This window comes from Scyliorhinus canicula, chromosome 12 (genome assembly GCF_902713615.1).
Source record: "Scyliorhinus canicula chromosome 12, sScyCan1.1, whole genome shotgun sequence".
Classification (NCBI taxonomy): Eukaryota; Metazoa; Chordata; class Chondrichthyes; order Carcharhiniformes; family Scyliorhinidae; genus Scyliorhinus; species Scyliorhinus canicula.
In genome coordinates this window covers 12,114,590-12,137,645 of record NC_052157.1, presented here as the reverse complement: position 1 = coordinate 12,137,645, position 23,056 = coordinate 12,114,590, and the positions used below count along the sequence as shown (strand labels likewise).

The 23,056-nt window shown below is 46.9% G+C and overlaps 1 protein-coding gene across 1 annotated transcript in view; it reads right to left on the bottom strand.

Moving 5' to 3' along the window:
* LOC119974172 (kelch-like protein 25) overlaps positions 1-23,056 on the bottom strand; it is a 96,795-nt gene that overhangs the window by 7,650 nt on the left and 66,089 nt on the right. The window contains exon 3 of the mRNA XM_038812877.1: positions 13,088-14,927. Coding sequence (XP_038668805.1) covers positions 13,130-14,914 — 1,785 coding nt within the window. The 5' untranslated portion in view covers positions 14,915-14,927 and the 3' untranslated portion in view covers positions 13,088-13,129. The remainder of the gene's footprint in view (positions 1-13,087; positions 14,928-23,056) is intronic.

The following is a 23,056-nucleotide window of genomic DNA, read 5'->3' as shown; positions in this document are numbered from 1 at the left end:
GCTGGGTAGATCCCGGGGTCTCGTGGAGTCGGCCACGCTGCACCGAGCTTCTTTTCGGGCGCGTGGCCATTGGATCGCGCCCCAAGAAGATAATCAACCCATGACCTTCTAATCAGTGCCACCAATCAAGTCAGGTCAATGTGAGAGAGTCAATTTAAGAACAAGGAAATACTTGAGAATACATTAGACATATTTCCCAGTATAGAAAGCATTGAGAATTTTAAGTTTAGCATTTTATAACTTGCTGCAGTGTTAAAAGGACAGGAAATTTCAAGGTCAATAATCCCGAGGCTCCCTCTCCAGAGATACGCTTGGAGAATAGGAAGGTGTTTTTTTATTTTATTGGACACCTTGATCCAAGTTAAAGTCACTGAATTCAAGAAAGGTTGGGGGTCAAAGCCGTTTTTTTAAAAAAAGCTTACAAATAAACGAAAATATAGCATTATGGAGGAGGACGGTGCAACAGTTACAAGTTACAATTAAAGGTCAAAGTTTCACTTGTCTGCATAGGTACAGATACTTTCTCTGGTCTTGAATTGGAGAAAAAGCCTTCCTGTCTGGGTCAACCATTCTTTAAGGTATTTATAGACTAATTGCACCTCTCAAGGGTATTGTTATCTGATAGTTCTTCCTTTCACCTGGCTCAGAACCCGAACATGGCCCTTTCCGGCAGCCTTTGGAAAACAAGTCAACCGACGACAGGAAAAGTACAAAGGAGTCTTTGCCAGTGAGCGGAAGATCACCTGAATGCGATTGCTAACAGAACCACAGAAGTTTTCCTGGGCTTAACAACACAAATACAGAAGACACCATAGTGCTCTGCCTGTGCAAGAGTCCTTTCAATGGGGGTTCTGGGGAACTAGGTGCTGCAGTGGTTTCCACCTTGGCATAGCTTGGTAACGCCAAAATGCAGAAGTATAGCCGTAACTTGACAGTCCAGTGCTGGAATGCGGGCGGTCCCTCATAGGGGCTCAGGTAACATGCATTTGCTCTAGCACCCAGAGTCTCTCTCCCCTCTCCCCCCTAAAGAATCATGAGCGGATACTCTTTAAATTATATTCTTTCTGTTATCTTAAGCAAGCCTGGACCTTTCTCTCCTGCCTGTTGCCTACAACAAGTGTGCAACATAAATTAGACTAGTGAACACATCTAGTTCCTTGCGGAGTTTTTTTTACCCTGTGGTAGAGGCATTGATCCATTACGCTCCCAAATGCAAAACGGTTCTTTTATGAGCTCATCTATGCAAAATGCTGCAAAAATTGGCATATTAGTTATACTTGCAAAGAATAAAGACACAAAATCTAATCCAAGGATAGCTACATTACTATTAGTACTTCCTGGTGTAGTCCCATGTTATTCACTTAATGACATTTAGAAACGCACTGGTCTTTGATATGTTAATTAATGCAAGTTTATGTTTTCATTACTGGAGGCAAAAAGTGAGAAAAAAAAAAGTAATTTGGTGCAGAAGTCTAATGCCAAAATTAAACAAATTTTCTGCATAATTGCTACTTTGAACCAGAATGGTAAAGATTGCCTGCCTAGTGTGATATATGGTGACACAGGCTTGAGACACTGTTAGTGCTCCTTTGTCAGAGAATGAGGGACGGCCATCTGATTAGGAAGGATGTCGCTGCCAAGAACGACATTGTCCTCAAACAACACCCACCCACAGCTTACCTGTCAGCGGCAATAATTGTTTAGTGATCAGGAGCCAGAACGACAACCAATTTTGCTTCCTCCTGAAAACAGATCTGGAAACAGATTACAGTTTTCGTACTGTCCCACAGTTGAGATGACCTGATTCAACACAGGGAGGGAAACTGAGAGCAAATCCTCCACATTGGATAGAATATTTGCTAACTGAAACATTACAGGTGTGAGGTATGGGTTAATAAACCCGCCCTCCTTTCTCGTCCCCCTGTATCCAACAACTTTGAATAATAGCACAGAGAACACAGAATCCTTTGTAGGGCTGACCAGGCAGTCTTATGTAGCAATGTGGAGCAGCACAGATTTAATATGACCTGTCTGGTACACAAAGCCTGGCAGGTTTGCATTGTTCCCTGATCACAGAGCACAATCAGGTCTGCTGTGGTGGAGACCAACTTGCCAGGGGACTTGAGAAACCGATGGTTTACAGCGGTTCTGAAAGCCATCTTCTGCCTGAGTCTTGGCGTTTGCCGAGTCCATCAGAGAGGCTTCATTCAGTTCAACTAAACTAGGTCTGCGTATTGTCCCCAGCCTTGGTACAGCTGGTCATTTTCTGAAGATACTTTGACTCTCAGAATAAAATCAACCTGCATTCTTAAATCTCTCTTTCCTCTTTGTTCTAGTGATGTAAAGAGCTCATTTAATACTCATTACTTAAAGCTCCATTACTGCTGGGCAAGGGTGCATATGCAATGTGTAATGCAGCACAAAGACAACTGCACTATGAAGACTCAGATCCAAATTGCCAGACTGCACACAGTTAGACAAGTAGAGCTCTCAATTTCACCAACAGCTTTGTTTCACTGAGCCTGTGGTAGACAGAAGTTGGGGGGCGGGGGAGAGAGAGAGAAAATCAGCCAGGGGTATCCATTCAGTCGCTCCCACAACAAATGCGCAGGCCTGTGGGCGATGGATGAGGAGGGCATTGAATGACCCACACACCCACCCAACTCCACACCAACCCCGTGTAAGCTCACACATGAATAATGACATTTTACGGGTGAAATTGAAAGGTACATCTTCAGGAGAGAAGATGAAACTTCAAAAAAGTTATTAAATATTCATTTGCATATATTAGGTATTATGAATAAAATATTAAGTTAAAAATTATACCTGTAAAATGTAGATCACTAGTTTTAGGCCATTTTAAACTTAGCACAATTCATAGCTCTTTCTCAAGGAGCAGAACTATTCAAAGTCTAAAACTTATTTAAAACAAAACGACTATTCCAGTTTGGCACAGATTTAGCTGACATTGGGTTTATGGATTTCATTCCAAGTTCCCAGCTACTTCCATCGTTCCTATTTTGGATGCTACTTCCATGATTAGGGAACTAAGTAATTAGGGACTAACAATGGCATAATCATTGTCTGCCATCTGATCTTTGATCTCTCAGTGATTTTCAATTAGTTCTTACAGGGCAGGCACTTTTTGCCTTAATTTGTTGAATCACTCTTTCTCGTTAATTTTTGCTTCTCCGGCAGTTGTCAGTCACATGCTGGGTTACAATTCCCACGATGCAGGCCGTCTTCTAAGAACTCACGCAAATGACCAAGATTCACACGTGGAGCCAGACAGAAAATCCCAGCAAGGTCTTCAGTTGGGAAGAGCACTGTAGCTAAATTTGACCTCACACCTGTCGTCAGTGGTTTGCACACAGGCTGGTTCCAGGAGGGGCGCCCACAGGAGTGAACCTAAACAGGAACTGGAGTAAGAATTAAGCCTGGGTGGGCAGCACGGTGGCGCAGTGGGTTAGCCCTGTTGCCTCATGGCGCCGAGGTCCCAGGTTCGATCCCGGCTCCGGGTCACTGTCAGTGTGGAGTTTGCACATTCTCTCAGTGTTTGCGTGGGTTTCGCTCCCACAACCCGAAAGATATGCAGGTTAGGCGGATTGGCCACGCTAAATTGCCCATTCATTGATGGAAAAAATGAATTAGGTACTCTAAATTTATTTTTAAAAAATTAAGCCTGGGCTCTGCTGGGGCCAATCGCAATTCCCCAACTGCTGAGCTGGCTGAAAGCACCAGTCCAAAGCAGATTCTAGGGTATGAATCCCAGCATCTATGAGCCTGCACAAATTTAGCTACCGTGCTCGTCCCGACTGAAGACCTTGCTGGGATTTTCTGTCTGGCTCCACGCGTGAAACTTGGTCATTTGCGTGAGTTCTTGGAAGACGGCCTGCATCGTGGGAACTGTAACCCAGCATGTGACTGACTGTTTGATGGGGGACTGAAAGAAGCTATGAGCTGACAAAGGGAAGAATTTGCTGATGATCATTCAATCATTGGACACGTGACATGTCGAGTAAATCACATTTGTTATTTCCTTTAAGATCTTATCCGAATTCTAGTGGAATGAGACAAAATTGTTGCATAATACAAATTGGGGCACTCGCACGATGGTTTGGCCTGTTCAAAAATCACGGCTGCCGAGGTAATTGTGAAAGGAGAATCTGGAAATGTCAGATGTTGGCTGAGGGCACATCCCATAATGAAGGAAAAATTATTACATGTAGCAAATATGTATAAGGTGCGATCGAACGGCCTCGTTGCTCGACTTGGTGACACGATGAGGCCGTTAAATCTCGCGAGAGGCCTCTTGAAAGGTTTGTGGTACTCAGAACACCTCACGAGATCTAACGAGATTGTGCGAGATCCAGGTGCCATTAGGCTTATTTAAATATGTCTATGCCCGATTGCCTCTAGGGCAGGGATAGAACACCCCTGCCTGGTACACCTTGCCATGGTGCCGTTTAGCACAGGACCACAGAAACATTGACCGACCAGGCGTAAGGGCACCTGGGGTGTTCCCCAGGCAATCGGAGACCCCCGGGTGGTACCCTGGCACTCCAGCTGCCACCCAGGCACTTCCATTCTGGCATTGCCTTGGTGGCACTGCCAGATTTGCTGGGGCACTGCCAGCGTGCCTGCCTGGCAGTGTCAAGGTGCCAGAGTGCCCATGCCAGGGATCGGCCCAATTTCAAGAAATTATTCACAGGATGTGGGTGTTGGACATCCCAAATTGTCCCTTGAGAAGGTGGTAGTGGCCCCCTTTTCTAAACTGCTGCCGTCCGTGAGGTGTAGGTATACCCACAGTGCTATTAGGGAGAGAGTTCTAAGATTTTGACCCAGCGACAGTGAAGGAACAGCGATATATTTCCAAACCAGGATGGTGTGTGACTTGGAGGGGGACCTCCAGATGATGGTGTTTACAAAATCACAGACTCTTTGCAGAAGGAGGCCATTTGGCCCATCAAGTCTACATTAGTTCCTTGAAAGAGCATTCTACCTAATCCCATTCCCCTGCCTTTTCCCTGTAACATTGCGCATTCTTTCTTTTCAGGAAGCCATCCAATTCCCTTTTGAATACCTTAATCAAACCTGCATCCACCACCCTGGCAGGATGTGCGTTACAAATTTCAACCACCCACTGGATGTAAAAATCATTCCTTCAACCTTTGTCCATTATTTTGAATCTGTGCCCTTTGATTCTTTTTTTTTTTTTAAATTTAGATTACCCAATTATTTTTTCTATTAAGGGGCAATTTAGCGTGGCCAATCCACCTACTCTGCACATTTTTGGGTTGTGGGGACGAAACCCACGCAGACACGGGGAGAACGTGCAAACTCCACACGGACAGTGACCCAGAGCCGGGATCGAACCTGGGACCTCAGCGGCGGGAGGCGGTTGTGCTAACCACTAGGCCACCGTGCTGCCCTTGCCCTTTGATTCTTGATGTAGGGGCAAGAGGTTTAGAGGGGATGTAAGGGGAAACCTTTCACCCAGGGGCTGGTAGGAGTCTGGAACTCTCTGCCTGAAAGGTTGGTGGAGGCAGAGACCCTCATAACATTCAAGAAGTATTTAGATGCGTGCGTACGACACCTAGGCATACAAGGCTATGGCCAAATGCTAGAAAATGGGATTAGAATACTTAGGTAGCTGTTTTTGACTGGTTGAAGGGTCTTTTCTATGCTGTAGACCTCTACTACTCTATATACCGCTGAGAGGAAACAGTCTCTTACTATTTACCCTGTCCAGACCCCTCAGGATCTTGAATATCTCCATCAAGCCTCTTCTCAGCCTTCTTTACTCCAAGGAACAGCGACTCAACTTCAACAATCCATTCCCATGGATCTGCTGCCCTCGACCTTCTGGAAGGGAGATATTGCAGGTTTGGAAGGTACTGTGGAAGCAGCTTAGTGAGTTGCTGCAGAACAATTTGCCACTGTGCATTGGGGATGGAGGGAGTGAATCTTTAAGGTGGCGGATGGGGCATCAATCGAGCGGCTGCTTTGCTCTGGAAGCATCAATTATTTGAGTTCTCATGAATGTTCACCAGCAACTTAAGCTCTGAAGCGACCCCACTGCCTTTCCTCCGTCAAGTTCGCGACACAAAGTCAAACCTTGGCAAAATGATATTCTTTTGCCTCGAGTGATGCACAGCCTTGAGAGGATAAAAATAAACTGTACTAATAAGAAGGAAACAAAATACAGTTTGAACTGTACCCCCACCTCTTGAGGTGTCCATTATTAGTATAGTAATAACGATATTCTTATCCTGAAAAGGTATATTAATAAAGATATAAAGAATGGTTTCAAGAGAAACCTTCTGATTTTAAAAACATGTTGAAGGGATATGGGGAACGGGAAGGGAGGTGGATTGGATTAGATTTTTTGTCACATGTACCGAGGTACAGTAAAAAATATTGCTTTGCATACAGTTCAGCCACAGTACAAGGTACAGTGACTGAGGGGAGCTCAGTGAATAGGCCCAGTAATACTAAAAGGAAAAAACGGGAAGTAAAAACTTAAATGGAAAGCAAAGCAGCAGGTTATTGCATGAAGATATGGGTTCAACGATAAGGAAAATTAGGAGAAAAGTTCAAAGGAAAAATAACTTAGGAGAAGTTACTGATAGAGGTGTTAAGACTCAAAACGGAGGTATAAAAACCAACATAAGAGTACTTTACCTGAATGTTCGTAGTATTCAGAATAAGGTAAATGCGTTGATGGTGCAAATCATCGTGAATGACTAGGATTTAGTGGCCATTACTGAAACATGGTTAAAGGATGGTCACGACTGGGAGTTAAATATCCGAGGGTATTAAACTATTCGGAAGGACAGAGTGGATGGTTACGGAGGTGGTGTAACTCTGTTATTTAAGGATCACATCCGGGCAGTAGTGAGGAATGACATGGTGCTATGGAGGATAAGATTGAATCCATATGGGTGGAAATCAGGAATAGTAAGACGAAAAGGTCACTGAAAGTAGTAGTCTATAGGCCATCAAAGAGTAACGTGACGGTGGGATGGGCAATAAACAAATAAATAACTGATGCATGTAGAAATGGTACAGCAGTTATCATGGAGGATTTTAATCTATGTCGATTGGTTAAACCAGGTCGGCCAAGGCAGCCTTGAGGAAGAGTTTAGAGAATGTATCCTCGATAGTTTCTTAGAACAATATGTAATGGAACCTACGAGGGAACAAGCAATCCTATATCTGGTCCTGTGTAATGAGACAGGATTGATTAATGATCTCATAGTTAGGGATCCTCTCGGAAGGAGTGATCACAATATGGTGGAATTTAATATACAGATGGAGGGTGAGAAATATTAAAACATGCTGCTGTGAAGAGGGACCTGGGTGTCCTAGTGCATGAGTCGCAAAAAGTTCATTTACAGGTGCAACAGGTGATTAAGAAGGCAAATGGAGTTTGTCCTTCATTGCTAGAGGGATGGAGTTTAAGACTGGAGAGGTTATGCTGCAAGTGTATAAGGTGTTAGTGAGGCCACACTTGGAATATTGTGTTCAGTTTTGGTCTCTTTGCCTGAGAAATGATGTGCTGGTGCTGGAGGGTGTGCAGAGGAGATTCACTAGGTTAATCCCAGAGTTGAAGGTGTTGGATTATGAGGAGAGGTTGAGTACACTGGGACTGTACTCGTTAGAATTTAGAAGGATGCGGGATGGATCATACAGAAAAATATAAAATTATGAAGGGAATAGATAGGATAGATGCGGGGAGGTTGTTTTCATTGGCGGGTGAAAGCAGAACTAGGGGGCATAGCCTCAAAATAAGGGGAAGTAGATTTAGGACTGAGCTCAGGAGGAACGTCTTCACCCAAAGGTTGTGAATTTATGGAATTCCCTGCCCAGTGAAGCAGGTGAGGCTCCTTCATTGAATATTTTCAAGATAAAGATGGATAGTTTTCTGAAGAAGAAAGGAATAAAGGGTTATGGTGTTCGGGCGGGAAAATGTAAATGAGTTCACAAAAGATCAGCCATGATCTCATTAACTGGCGGAGCAGGCTCGATGGCCTACTCCTGCACCTAGTTCTTATGCTGAAATAGGGTTGCATCAAAAGGTATCCTGTGGGATAATGACTCCCTGATCACATAATTTCACACTGCGCAAACTCACAAACAACCTAGGCCTGCCACCTTCGGATTTGAAGGGCACCCTGGAACGGCAAAGTGTCTCAAACATTTGGGCATCAGGTGGAGCTGACCATTTAATGCTGCTTCTATGCAGCACCCACAGGAGTGACATTCTCCACTAACAGGCTGCTGCTGTCAAATCAAAAAGACGATCTGACTATCACACAAATGAGTCATGTGGTATTTGAATTTTAGCATCAGTGTGATGCTAGGTATGTGCAGACAGAAAGAATATGTGCACACATTGCGCCTGTTTCAGCTAAACAAAATGAATAAGTGGCACCCATTCAATGGCTCATTCCTCAGGGCAATCCCTTGACCAAAGAGTCAAGCTGCTGGGCTTAAATTTCAAACAATGCATGACACTTAACTGTCAGTCGCCATCAACTGGTGCATTCTCCATGGCAACACCTCTATCAATCAGAGTCCACTTATCAACCAATCAGTACTCTCATATAGTACAAATGTGCTGCTTTTCCTTACATTTGGTAGTCTTGGGAATTGTCCTGATGAGTGCAAAGTGAACATCTTCGACAAAAAAATGTTTTTTTCCAGCAATACTCAAGTAACAGAGCTCATTGTAACACACTGACTTTTAACTTCCCCATAATTGACTAGAGGAAATTTCTGCTCATCTAATATTGGATGTTGGTTAAGCAGCTGATAGTAATAATAATCTTTATTAATGTCACAAGTAGGCTTACATAAAACACGGCAAAGAAATTACTGTGATTTCAGATGATTTTCACAATGATTTCAGATGATGTCACCAAGGGGCAAAAGTAGATGGGGAAAGGGTGGAGGTTGAGGATAGATCCTTTCGAGGACACAGGTGATGGTACAGAAGCGAGAAGCCATTTCAGGTGAGTTTCTGCTCATGATAAAATAAATAATAAAACCAGATAAGTGTAGTCCCACCCAGCATCAGAAATATAAAAGAGACACAATAAATTCTTCTAAACCCCCCCCCCCCCCACTAGAGTGGTGAGAACATTGATCATGTTAATGGAGGGACTGGCTGTATCGACCAACAGACGAGGGAGAGGAATAGGACACATTGGTGAGGGATAAAAATATGGTTGAGAGGTTATAAGACCAAGGAGCAGAATTAGGCCATTCAGCTCGCTCGAGTCTGCTCCACCATTTAATCATGGCTGGTATGATTCTCATCCCCATTCTCCTGCCTTCTCCCCATAACCCCTGACCCCCTTATTAGTCAAGAACCTATCTATCGCTGTCTTAAAGACACTCAGTGATTTGGCCTCCACAGCCTTCTGCGGCAAAGAGTTCCACAGATTCACCACCCTCTGGCTGAAAAAAATTCATCCTCATCTCTGTTTTAAAGGATCGTTCCTTCAGTCTGAGGCTGTGCCCTCAGGTTCTAGTTTTTCCTACAGGTGGAAACATCCTCTCCACGTCCACTCTATCCAGGCCTCTCAGTAAGCTTCAATGAATCCCCCTCATCCTTCAACGAGTACAGACCCGGAGTCCTTAACTGCTCCGCTTATAACAAGCTCTTCACTTCAGGGATCATTTTTGTGACCCTCCTCTGGACCCTTTCCGAGGCCAGCACATCCTTCCCTAGATATGGGCCCAAAACTGCTCACAATACTCCAAATGGAGTCTGACCAGAGCCTTACACAGCCTCCCAAGTACATCCCTGCTCTTGTATTCTAGCCCTCTCGACATGAATGCTAACATTGTATTTGCCTTCCCAACTGCCGACTGAACCTGCAGGACTCCTATATGGATTATAAACACATGCAAACACTTGTTTGGCTAAATGTTCACCTGTAGTGCTGTAAAATTACACGTGGCGCAAACTTTCTAATCAAAACATAGAAAAGTTTCAGCATTCAGTTTTATTTTTCCAATTTTTTCTCCTGATCAATGAGCAACAACAGCAGTCCTTAGTACTTTATGCAACTGGCTGTTCTCCCTGCGTCAACATGATATTCGTTCTTGGAAGGCGCTGGTAGTCCTGAGCCTGTGCTAAAAATTCACAGGCTTCAATTGTAATGTCCTACCACATGGTCGAATGTCATGCCGACGATGTCCGGTAAAGAATCACATTAAGACTGGCCTCTTGGGTAATGTACCGATGCCTGTACTTTTTTTTTTGAAGTCAGCAGCTTCAGGAGAGGATGCCTGAAAACTATGGAGGGAGGAAATTAAGATAGATTTGGGCGCCAGCACATTGAAGGAGAATGCTATGGAGTATTAGTGTCAGCCAGGGCTCAGTGGGTGGCATTCTCACAAGAGACAGAGGTTGTGTCTCCCCTTCCAAAGACTTGAGGACAAAAATCTAGACTCACGCTCCAGTCCGGCAATGAGGGAATTTCACAGTGCTGGAGCAATCATTTTTTGAATGAGAGTTCCCAGGCTGTCTCAGATAGATGGCTATTATGGGTTCTGTTTATTCATTCATTCATTCAGAGGATGTGAGCATTACTGGAATAACCGACATTTATTGTCCATCCTTAATTTCCCTCGAGAAGGACTGAAGGGGCTTGACAGGATAGAAACCAAGAGAATGTTTCCTCTGGTTGGGGAACCTAGAACACATGAGCACATTCTCAGGCTATGGGGTTGATTATTTAGGACTGAGACGAAGAGGAATTTCTTCAGTCAGAGAGCAGTACTTTATTCAATTAGATCATAGAATTTACAGAGGCCATTCAGCCCATCTGGGTCTGCACCGGCTCTTGGAAAGAGCACCCTACATAAGCCCACCGTATCCCCGTAATCCGGTGACCTCAGCTAACCTTTTTGTTTTGGACACCAAGGGCAATTTATCATGGCCAATCCACCCAACCTGTGTAGTTACCTCTGTATATGTTAATACATGATTAGTTAATGTGCAGTCAGATGATCACTAGGTAGAAACACTAACAGGAACTATATAAGGGGTTTCCCGCTCTTTCTTAGTTCGTGTGTGTGTATTGCAGCTAGAGGATACAAGTGATCAGAGTTCAGTGTATTATATTAATTGTTAATTTAATCTAATCTTAGTTAATTGTATTACTAGTCAAAATATTAAAGTAAAAGAACTCACAAGTATATTATTTTGTTACTCAATAAATTATTTGTCATCAACTGGAAGACTTTAATTATTTATCATCAAGTTATATACAACTCGGCAAGACAATTATATATATATATAAATCTCTGTAATAGAACAGCCTGGGTGGGAACCCATATTCACAGTGGGCAGTCAGCGGCATGCGTAGCTGCATTGCTGCCTGGCAGGCTGCAGCAATGGTGTTCTGTGCCTGTCCATCCCGGTCCCATATGCCCCCCCCCCCCGCCCCCGGGTCGGCCCCCACAACGCCACCCAGTCGTAGCAGAAGTCCCCCCCCCGCCACCCAGTCATGGCAGAAGTCCCCCCCAGCTGGCGCCCCCCCCCCCCCAGTCGGCCCCCACTACGCCACCCAGTCGTGGCACAAGTCCCCCCCCCCCAGCTGCCCCCCCCCCCCGCCACCCGCCACCCAGTCGTTGCAGATGTCCCCCCCCCCCCCGCCACCCAGTCGTTGCAGAAGCCCCCCCCCCCCCCCCCCCCAGTCGTTGCAGAAGTCCCCCCCCCCCCCCCCCCCACCCCCCCACCCGGCCAGTGGCATAACTGTCAGCACACTACGGTGATGTTGGACACTTTCTGTACCCCCTCATCAGTGACGCCACCTGTTTCGCGATGTTTAAAAGCACAAGTGTCCCTCGCCATCAGTAACCCCCCCAGTGGAGGCAGAGGATCGCGGAGGCCCCGGAGAATACCGGGTCAGATATGCAAACCACGTTTACTGTCCGTGCAGAGTAGAGCATTGAAGCCACTGGCGAGGCACCGGCGCTGACCACTATTTCGGCGTCAAAGCCGATTCTCCGCCCAATCGCCTTTCCCGATTCCGGCATCGGAGAATCCCACTCAATGTTTTGGCCTCAACTGCCTCTGTGGTAGTGAATTCCACGGGCTTATCACTCGGGTGGTAACATTTCTCCTTATTTCAATCCGAAATGGTTTACCCCGTATCCTTAGGCTGTGACCCCTAGTTCTGGGCCCCTCCACCATCGGGAACATCCTTCCAGCATCCAGTCCCATTAGAACTTCATAGGTTTCTATGAGGTCATACCTCATTCTTCTAAAAAAGACGAGTTACCTCTGGTGCCTGCCTGACCACTATTTATTCCACACTGAACATCACGGAAAGAGGTCGTCTGTTAGTTAACATAAGGGGATCAGGGGTTATGGGGAGAAGGCAGGGGAATGGGGATGAGAAAATATCAGCCATGATTGAATGGCGGAGCAGACTCGATGGGCCGAGCGGCCTAATTCTGCTCCTATGGCTTGTATTACAGCTTTAAGAACTTATTGAACAAAAATTGGCAGCATTTCAACCAACAAACAGGCATCAACAAATTGGCTGTGAAGTGCTTTGGGACGAATGGGATCAAGGACTATGGGGAGAAACCAGGGTTAGGCTGTTGAGTTGGATGGTCACCCATGATCGTGATAAATGGCAGAGCAGGCTCGAAGGGCCAAAAGGCCTCCTCCTGCTCCTATCTTCTTTGTGTCTCGTGGTTTCAAAAGGCAATATGTCAATGCTAGTCACTCGGTATCACAGAGCTTGAATATTGTTGAAGTTTTTCATCTTGCACTCATCAGGCCAAATACGAGAATTGCCAAACTTCAAACAATCACAATTTGTTCTACTACAAATGAAAAAGGGGGCTGATCAATTGCTCATGGCAATACCTCAGCCAATCAGAGTTGACTTGTGAACCAATCAGCACCCTTTTATCCTGTAGTGGAACAAATTGTGATGGTTTGAAATTTGGCATTCTTGTATTTGACCCGAATGAAAAGCTTCTGCGACATGTCTATTTTTTTTTCAACCATGCAAATGCTTCATTTTATTTCATGCCCCTTCTGCCCGACACCCACCTAGCTCTCCCTTCCTTCCACTCGGTGTCAAGTCGATGAGGGTCAGGCGGGAAATTGCTTCCAGGTGCTGACAAAGGCGGTGGGGATGAGGGAGTAGGGCACTGTGGTGACGCTGTTCCAGGTGTCTGAGCTCGGGTCGTAGCAGTCCAGGCTCTTGCAGCGCTGGGTTCCGAAGTAGCCGCCCACCACGTAGAGCTTGTTGCCGGAGGCCACGGCGTGGCAGCTCATGCGCTTGGCCGTCATGTCGCCCACCCGCGTCCACTGGTTGGTGTCACAGTCGAAGCGGTAGGCCGAGGCTGCCGTGAACTCGGTGTCGCCGCCCATGATGAAGATCTGGCTGCCTAGGGCGGCGGCGGCCGTGTAGCGCCAGGGGTGTGGGCAGGTGGCCGGCATGGCCCAGCGGTCCTCCAGCGGCTCGTAGCGCTGCACCCGGGCCAGCCGCTCGGCCTGGGGGGGGCCGGCCGCAGCGGCGGAGGTGCCGCCGAAGACGTAAAGCCGGCGCTGGGCGCTCACCACCGCCGCGTTGCTGACGCCGTGGGGCAGCGGGGCCACCATGGCCCAGGCGTTGGCAGACGGCTGGTAGCGCTCCACCTGGGTGAGGCAGGCGGAGGGTGAGGCGGGCGGGCAGGCCCCGTGGCCGCCCAGCGCAAACACGCCGCCCCTCAGCTCCGCGGAGCCATGGCCGTAGCGGGCGACCAGCATTGGCGCCACTTTGGACCAATCTCCAGCCGCCGCGTCATAGACCCAGACGTCTCGCGAGACCCCGTTCTCCGGGCCCCGCCCCCCACTGACGTAGACACGGCGGCCCAGTGCGCAGGCACTGAACTCCTTGCGCGGGCTGGGCAGCGTAGCCTTGGCCACGATGCGCCCCTCCCCCCGGTCCAGCTCGTACACTTGGTCGCACAGGAAGGTCCGGCCGCCCAGGATCAGCAGCGTGTGGCCGGCCCGCCGAGGCCGCGCTAGGGTCGGACTCTCCGTCGGTGGTCCTGCTTCCTGGCAACGGCGGGCCTCCTCCACTAGCCGCCGGCTGAGCGGGTCATCCTGCAGCCAGTGCTCGGCCGCGGCCCACTCCTCCAGGTAGGCGGCAGGCAGCAGGGCCAGGCGCACGTGGCGCAGCAGGCCGGCCAGGCAGCCCCGCCGCCCAGCCGGGTCGTGGCGCACCCAGCGCAGGACGGCCCTGTGCACCGTGCGCTCGTCCTCGGCCTCCAGCTCGTCGCAGGCCAGCAGCTCGGCCAGGGTGGCGGCGGGCAGGCCGCACAGCTCCTCGGCCCGGCCGGCTGCCAGCTGGTCGAAGTGGGCCAAGCAGGCGGCCCGGGCCTGCTGGCGGAGGCGGCGGCACTGGTGTGCGTCGGAGAGGAGCAGCAGGCCCAGGCAGTTGGAGGGCCGCAGCCGCTTCTCCAGGAAGGCGGCCGCCGCCTCGCGGATGTCGGGGAACTGCAGCATGTCGCCGGCCTGCAGCAGCCACTCGGCGTTCTCCTCGCTGATGGCCAGCCGCGCCGAGTAGGCGTAGTCGAGCAGCAGCTCCAGCGCCTCAGGGTGCACGCTGTCCCGCAGGTCCACCTCCCGCTCGCTGCTCTCCCGCAGTCCACCGCTGAACATGGCCTCGAAGTAGCGGCTGCAGGCGGCCAGCACCACCCGGTGGCACAGGAAGGAGCGCCGGCCGGCCCACAGGGTCACGTCGGTGAAGAGGCGCTGCCTCCGGAGACTGTCGAGCTGGGCCAGGACACTCTCCGGGTGGGAAGCTTTGTGGAACAGGGAGATGTTGCTGCTGGAGGAGACGCCGCTGCTGCCCCGGTTCCTCCGACTCTCATGCTCGCTCACCGACATGGTCAAGATTACTCTGCAAAACACAAAACAAAAGGACATATGCTTTAGGGCTTGTTGTGAAAAATCGGAAGAATATGACATTTGAAACATCAAAGTAACAAAAAGAGTGTCTGAGAATCAAAGGGAGCAGCCCCGCAAAGGGTTAACAGCAGCAGCCTGTTTTGAAAGCAGACAACTTCACAAGCAGGGAAGAGAAAAGATAGGAGCTTCATTATAATCTACAAATTAGAAAAGTCCTTGGATTGACTTAAACTCTTAAAAGTTATATGAAAGGAAAGAGTATTTCACAAATCTTGAAGCAATGGAATTTATTAAACAATTAAGAAAGACAGCCAGAATTTATAAAGTGTAAAGATAAGGAACAACTGCCAAGTATGAAAAGTTACTGATACCCCTAATAAAGTGAAACAACTGATTTACAAATTAAGAAAAACTAAAAGGCGACAAGGCCACACTAAAGCTTATATCATTTTGAAGTTAAAACCTTGTAGAAGATGAATAAGGCAGATAAAGTTGGAGTCGGAAGGAATAACCCTAATATGGCATTAGCTTAACCCGAAAATGACCCGAGTCAAATCTAAGAAAACTCATTAAGAGACACATAAATCCAAATGAAATGCTAACTAAGACACAAACAGATTAATTACATGTCAAGAAAAGCGAGAAAAGTTACAATCAGGAATGGCGAGCTGGTGAGGAGGTAACTGTGAGAGTTTGGCTCAAGTTAGAATCAGAGCATGATGGGAAATGGATTGAGAGTTTGGTCAAGTTAAATCAGAGCTTGATGGGTAATGGAATGTCAGGTTTGTATACCAGCTTTGTGAAATGAATTGTTCCTGTGAGAAGGCGTTATCACAACCTTGATTGTCTGTGAGAATCTGTGGTGGGAACGAAACACAGCCGGGGGAAGATTCACTCCTTAGGACTTTTTGATAAAGAATGACTATGCTATGAAACTAACTATTACTAATCTTGGGAAGAAAATAATTACTTAAAGGAGGGGTGTAATGAGCTAATTGTATCACTAATGATTGAAAGCTTGATGGGTTTTGTAAGAATATATAGTCAACTGTAACTAAGAGAAGTTTGCTTTTTCATTTGCTGTAACTCAGTTACACTTGTGCTACAGCCCCGCGGTAAATAAACGGCTCTTTGAACTTATCTGGTGTTCGACTGATGATTACCTCTGGACTGCAAAATTTAGTATTATCAACTGCACAGGGTAGCGCCATGCTTCTGAATCACTAAAATTTAATGTTCAAACTGTCCAGCAGACAGGCAACAGGATGCCAGGTGCAGAGATTAGGTGGCCCCAAATTGCTATAAAAACTGGGGGAGATGAACAGAGTTTTCAGACTATCTTTCTCGGTGATGGGACAAGCAACATCGACAGACCGAGCAGCCCAGAGAATCGAACAGAAGACCAAAAGTTAAAGAACACTGATTGTCAAGATAGACTTGAAAGTCTGCAACTGGTCCGAACAGGAAAATACCTTTTTTTAACCTTTCTGTAAAAGTAGTTATTCTCTTTTAATTTGAAAATAAAGTTAAGTTCAAATTTATAACCTGAAAAAGTGGTTACTAGTATTTTCTTTAAAGTTTACTTTACTTCACTTAGCAAACTGGACCCATGTGTAAGTTACTGAGTGGTAAGTAAATAAAAGTCTTCTGCGAAGATAGGGGTTATACCGGGGGATAACTTGAAATATTAGTTTGACCTGAATAGCACCCCCCTTACTGCGTAGGAGTCAGGGAGTGAGAATCCCTGCTCACCATTTAGAATAAACCAGCCCTTTTTGGTATAGGGGGAATTCCAAGAATAGTGGTGAGGCAAAAACTACAGGTTTCATTAGAGTATATATCTCACCGAAAATCAGTAGGAACCAGGAGCAAGAATACCTAAAACATGTTTCTGCATCGTTCTTTCATGGGACATGGCTCAGATTGGCCTGGTGTCTCCAGGAACTGAAGACCAATCTACGGGGCAGTGCTGTGTGCAACCCTGGTGAAAAATCATCGGGATATCAATTTTTTTTTAGTCATTTTCTTTGATCGATTCTCTTCAACAGATTTTAAAATGGTGTGTTGTGTGGGGGTGGAGGCAGTCAAGCATCAATCAATTAGGGCAATGAGTCTTTTTGCTTTCCAATTGATGTCGGAAGGCAGTGCATCACAAAGTTGCCCAATGAATGTCTGGAGCGTGGGTGCAAGTCATGCGATGAAACCTCCAGGAATATATGACCAGAGGCTGACCAGAACCCCCACCCCCCTCTGGTGGCTGATGGTGGTGATTTAACCAAATGTCAGGTGAGGGGGCAAGGTTTAGAAGGCAGAGCCTTCCCGAATAAACTCAGCCGGTACGGGAACTGAACCCACGTTCTTGATCTTGCTCTGCATCACGATCCAGCCAATTGAGCTATAATCAATCACTTTTGCATCCCTAAATGTAGCAGGCATGGGGTAAATGGTGTGGTTGTGTTAATATCCCTTAGACCAGTAATCTAGAAGCTCAGGGTAAGATTTGGGGACATGGGTTCAAAACCCACCACAGCAGTTGGTGGAATCTAAACTCAATTAGCATAATGTTGAATACAAAAATAATCACAGGAATGTTGACCATTAAACCATCATTTTCCTGTTGATACCCACCTTGTTCACTAAAGTCCGGAGGGAAATCCGTCATCCTTGTGGTGAATGTGATTCACACTATATATAGTTGCCAATATCAATCCATGTATATATGTTCGTTATCTATCCTTTGTAAGATCAATGCTGTATATAGTAGCCAATATAACTCCGTGTATATATGTTCACTATCCACCATTGTAAGTGCAGTTGCACTATCCGACCACCAGGGGGAGTCGCTCTGGGAGTACGCGAGAGTTTGTACTGGGCTCCTCCCTTGGCTCCGCCCAGGACTCCTCCCCCTGGGACCGATGTATAAAGATCAGTGCCTTAGAACCAGCCTGCAGTCATCTGGAGTTCAATGACGAATAGGCTGGCTCTGTTGTAAGTGTATGTTGTAAGCCTCTGTTCAGATCTAACTACACATGTTCGCTGAATTGATGGTTCCATCAATCCTTACCCTGGTCTGACCTACATTGGACTCCAGACCCACAGCCACGTGGTTAACTCTAACTGTTCTTGGAAATGGCCAAGCAAGCCACTTAGTTCAAGGGCAATTAGGAATGCCCACACCCCAAGAAAGAAATGCAAAACATGTTTTTGGGTTTCAAGAAAACAGTTCTGTTAATTTTGCACATCTCAGAAAATTATCCTGGAACAAGTCTAATAAACACACCTGATGTTTAAGGGCCAGAGCAAACAGGCAAAAGAAAACACAAGCGTCAAGATTGGAAAACCTAAAAGAACAATCCTGGAAAAGGGCAGCTATTGGGGCAGCCTTTGTTTCTCAAAACAGCTCCTCCTTTAAAACACCGACGCGCATCCGTTCTGTTTGGAATGCATTCTACTGTAATGCCAGCTTGAACCTTGTTAAAACGGCTGCTTGCCACCCGAGGACAAATCACAATTACAGATCCAACTATTTTTCATAGTCAGCAACAACTCGATGCAAGTTTGAAAAGGATGTGAAATCGCAACTACTCAAGGTAGAATCAATCTTTCCTGTCTGTTTTCTCCTCTTGCCTCATGAAGATGCTTGCTTATGTTAAGGTTTGGTTCCATGGTTACTGACACCGCAAGCTAAATCTGGCTATTCTTAGAACCGTAGAATTGCTAGAGTGCAGAAAGATGCCATTCGGCCCATCGAGTCTGCACCAACACGCCGAAAGAGCACCCTACCTAGGCCCACTCCCACACCCTATCGCCATAACCCCACCTAACCTACACATCCTTGGACACATCCATGGCCAGTCCTAACCGACACATCTTTGGACTGTGGGATGAAACTTGAAAAACTGAAGTCGTGTGGCGTTCAGGGTGTACTAGCTAGATGGATAAAGAACTGGCTGGGCAACAGGAGACAGAGAGTAGTGGTGGAAGGGAGTGTCTCAAAACGGAGAAGGGTGACTAGTGGTGTTCCACAGGGATCCGTGCTCGGACCACTGTTGTTTGTGATATACATAAATGACCTGGAGGAAGGTATAGGTGGTCTGATTAGCAAGTTTGCAGATGATACGAAGATTGGTGGAGGAGGGCTGTCAGAGAATACAGCAAAATATAGATAGATTGGAGAGTTGGGCAGAGAAATGGCAGATGGAGTTCAATCCAGGCAAATGCGAGGTGATGCATTTTGGACGATCTAATTCAAGAGCGGACTATATGGTCAATGGAAGAGTCCTGGGGAAAATTGATGTACAGAGAGGTCTGGGAGTTCAGGTCCATTGTACCCTGAAGGTGGCAACGCAGGTCGATAGAGTGGTCAAGAAGGCATACAGCATGCTTGCCTTCATTGGACAGGGTATTAAGTACAAGAGTCGGCAGGTCATGTTACAGTTGTATAGGACTTTGGTTCGGCCACATTTGGAATATTGCGTGCAGTTCTGGTCACCACTTTACCAGAAGGATGTGGATGCTTTAGAGAGGGTGCAGAGGAGGTTCACCAGGATGTTGCCTGGTATGGAGGGTGCTAGCTATGCAGAAAGGTTGAGTAGATTAGGATTGTTTTCGTTGGAAAGACGGAGGTTGAGGGGGGACCTGATTGAGGTCTACAAAATTATGAGAAGTATGGACAGGGTGGATAGCAACAAGCTATTTGCAATAGTGGGTGTGTCATTTACAAGGGGTCACGATTTCAAGGTGAGAGGGGGAAGGTTTAAGGGAGATGTGCATAGGAAGTTTTTTTACGCAGAGGGTGGTGGGTGCCTGGAACGCTTTGCCAGCAGAGGTGGTAGAGGCGGGCATGATAGCATCATTTAAGATGCATCTAGACAGATATATGAACGGGCGGGGAACAGAGGGAAGTAGATCCTTGGAAAATAGGCGACAGGTTTAGATAAAGGATCTGGATCGGCGCAGGCTGGGAGGGCCAAAGGTCCTGTTCCTGTGCTGTAATTTTCTTTGTTCTTTGCTCACCCAGAGGAAACCCACGCAGACTTGGGGAGGAAGTGCAAACTCCACACGGACAGTCACCCCAGGCCGGAATTGAACCCGGGTCCCTGGAACTGAGGCAGCAGTGCTAACCACTGTGCCACCATGCCACTCTTCAACACCTAGCCAATGTGTTGGAGGCCTCGCTGACAGACGTATGTGAACATCAGAGTATGTGGATATCAGATACAGACAGAAGAGATGTGTGTGTGGTGTGCGCCACAACTGAATAACCTGCCGGTGCACCCTATCTCAGTTTGTCTTGGCCATACTGATAGCTATTGATCCGTGCGTGGCTTAATATCCGTTAGCACTTTCGAGCCAGGTGGTGGGATCGAGAAAGATTAGAAAGAAATGTCAGCATTTGAAGCATGAGAGAACTTTAGATTTCTTTGAAGAGTTCCATCAGAATCCTTGAACAACTTTTCTCCTTTTAGATGCGGTTTCATTTTTGGACTCTCAGTCCACCACACGTCTAACTTTGATCCAAACACAATCACAAGACAGACCGCTAAAGTAGCATCCCTGTCAAAAGAGGATTCGTCTCCTCAAGAAAGGTCGGAGGTAGCTTATCAGAATTGAACATGCCAACGATGCTATCCTGACTTGTCCGGCAATTTCATAGAAATGAAAATCGCTTATTGGCACAAGTAGGCTTCAAATGAAGTTACTGTGAAAAGCCCCTTAGTCGCCACATTCCGGCGCCTGTTCGGGGAGGCTGGTACGGGAATTGAACCGTGCTGCTGGCCTGCCTTGGTCTGCTTTAAAAGCCAGCTCTTTAGCCCCGTGCTAAACCAGCCCCAGCTGGCAACCAGCTAAACCAGAAATGAAGGACATTCTGCAATCCCGAGAGGTCCAAATTTGGGAATGTTTAGCCGTTTCACATTGAGCTCAAATTTGCATTGAAAACCTGTCTGCTTTACAGCATTTAGCACAAAATAATCGAATATGATGACTTGTAGTAAACGGCGCGATAGGAATTGAATACAAACATACTCGCAATTGATCATCATTACGACTTCTCACGCCAATCTGCTACAATGGCAAAAATTCTCATTTTCAGCAGAGTGGTGCAGCGGGAAAAAAGGGATGGAAGCCACCGTCCCCAAAGGCTGCTTTTGTCCCCAAAGCCACTTGAGCAGAGGTTAAGGGGTGGGTCCTGCGACTTCATGCTACCAATGGTGACCACCAGGAGCAAAAGCCTGATAATAATATTTAAATCTATTCAAATTGGAATCAAAATCAGGCTTCCCATGACTTCATTGGTGGGTAGGGGGGGAAATGGACAATTGCAACGGGAAATCCCAACAGCGTCAAAGCGGTTTTGGGACTCCCGCAGTATTCTCCACCCCTGCCGTCGTTCCCCACCCCCCCCCCCCCAAAAAAAACAAGAGCGGAAAATCCGCCCCATAATTTTCATCTCTGAAAAGACATCCTACGGACTCAAAATGTCAACTCGGTTTCTCTCTCCACAGATGCTGCCGGACCTGCTGAGCTTTTCCAGCACGCACCCTCAGTATTTTGCTTTTGTTGTGGTCAAGTGAACGTTTGGGTAGCTGCTGCTGTGTCTCTCACAAGCACATCCACATTCAGGTGTCTCTGTCTATGATCCTCTGCAGCTGGTGGCTAGACGGACTCAACAACTCTCCCACCTTTGATATCAACCTTTTGGGGAGACTACGGACGATTGCTATGTTGTGTATTTGCAGCGTCAGTGAAGTCCGACTTCACAAGTTCCCTAGCTGGAGCTCAATTTTAAAAGAAAATACTTTGATTTATCTAGCACCCTGACACTTTATGGAGAGGCTTCAAAGTGCCTCACCCAATGAATCAGCCTTTGAGGTGCAGTGATTACTATTTAGGCAAATGCCACAACAAACCTGCATCAGCAACATCTCAAAACTGTGGCAAGATAAGTGGGCCGTTTGTTTTCTGGTTCATGTGTTAAGGAAGAATTGTTGTCTACCATACTCCATGCTCTGTGGAGGTCTTGCAGCCAAAATAGTAGTTCCCTGCCACTGAATCGGAAGCTCCGAGTCCAACATGAGGGCTTGTTGACCATGGAAGAATTGTCCAATGCAGTTCAAAGGGCTGATAATCAGCTCATGAATCCTTACACCTCTTCCCGCACTATTCCAAAAGTGTAAAAAGCAGTATGGGTGTGAAGATATGCTTAAAAAAAACAAGTTTTTCATGGCTTTTTAAAAAAAAAAGTCCACACGAATATGCAAACAGGGCCTTGTTTTCTCAAATGATCTCACAGGAGGTGGGGGACACTGACAAGGCCAATATTTATGGTCCATCCCTGCAGAGATGGTGGTGGGCCTTGAAGCACTAGTTCTTGTGGTGATGGTGCTTCCAGAAGGGATTTTGGCTCAGTCACAATGAAGGAACATTCAAAATATGGTGTAAGGGCGGTGTGTGAGTTGGAGGTGATGGTGTTCCCCTGCTCTTGCTCCTCTTAACCCTTACTGGTTGTGGAGCTGAGAGGGGTCAGTTAAGCAGATTCAATGAGTGGCTACAATGCACCTGGTAAGTACAATGTATGGAAGTGGTGGTGGGCATCTAGATCTAGGTACATGGGGGGGGGGGGGTTTGGATATCAAGTCTCATCAAATGGATGACACCTCCAACAATGAGCTATCTGTCAGCATAACTTTATAACATCAGCATCCAAATAATGAGCTGAAACTCTGCATCTTTTCACTCAGGCAGGTGTCTCGTCAATCAAGCCAAACACGCACATTTCTGGAGGAGCTCGGTGACGCCAGTTTTTTTGGCTTGAGGGAATGCATTGGGTATGTGGTGGGTACGTGACCAAACTTTCCAGTCTGAGGATTTAAGCCTGATGACAACGTGCATATTTCGTCCTCTTGCCCTCTTCAGGATGTAATTGGCAGGAGGAAACTTTTGCTACATGCTTACGGTTAGGGTCTCACAGGCGTTGCCCCTCCGCAGTGGATCTTCCCAAGAACATTCCAGCCATCTACTGCTCTTTGGGACATCACACAACAAGAGCCACCAAATGTCTGACTCAAAGTGAATTTCCCAGCACAAGCCAGAGACAGGAAATGTTTTCTTCGTAAATCT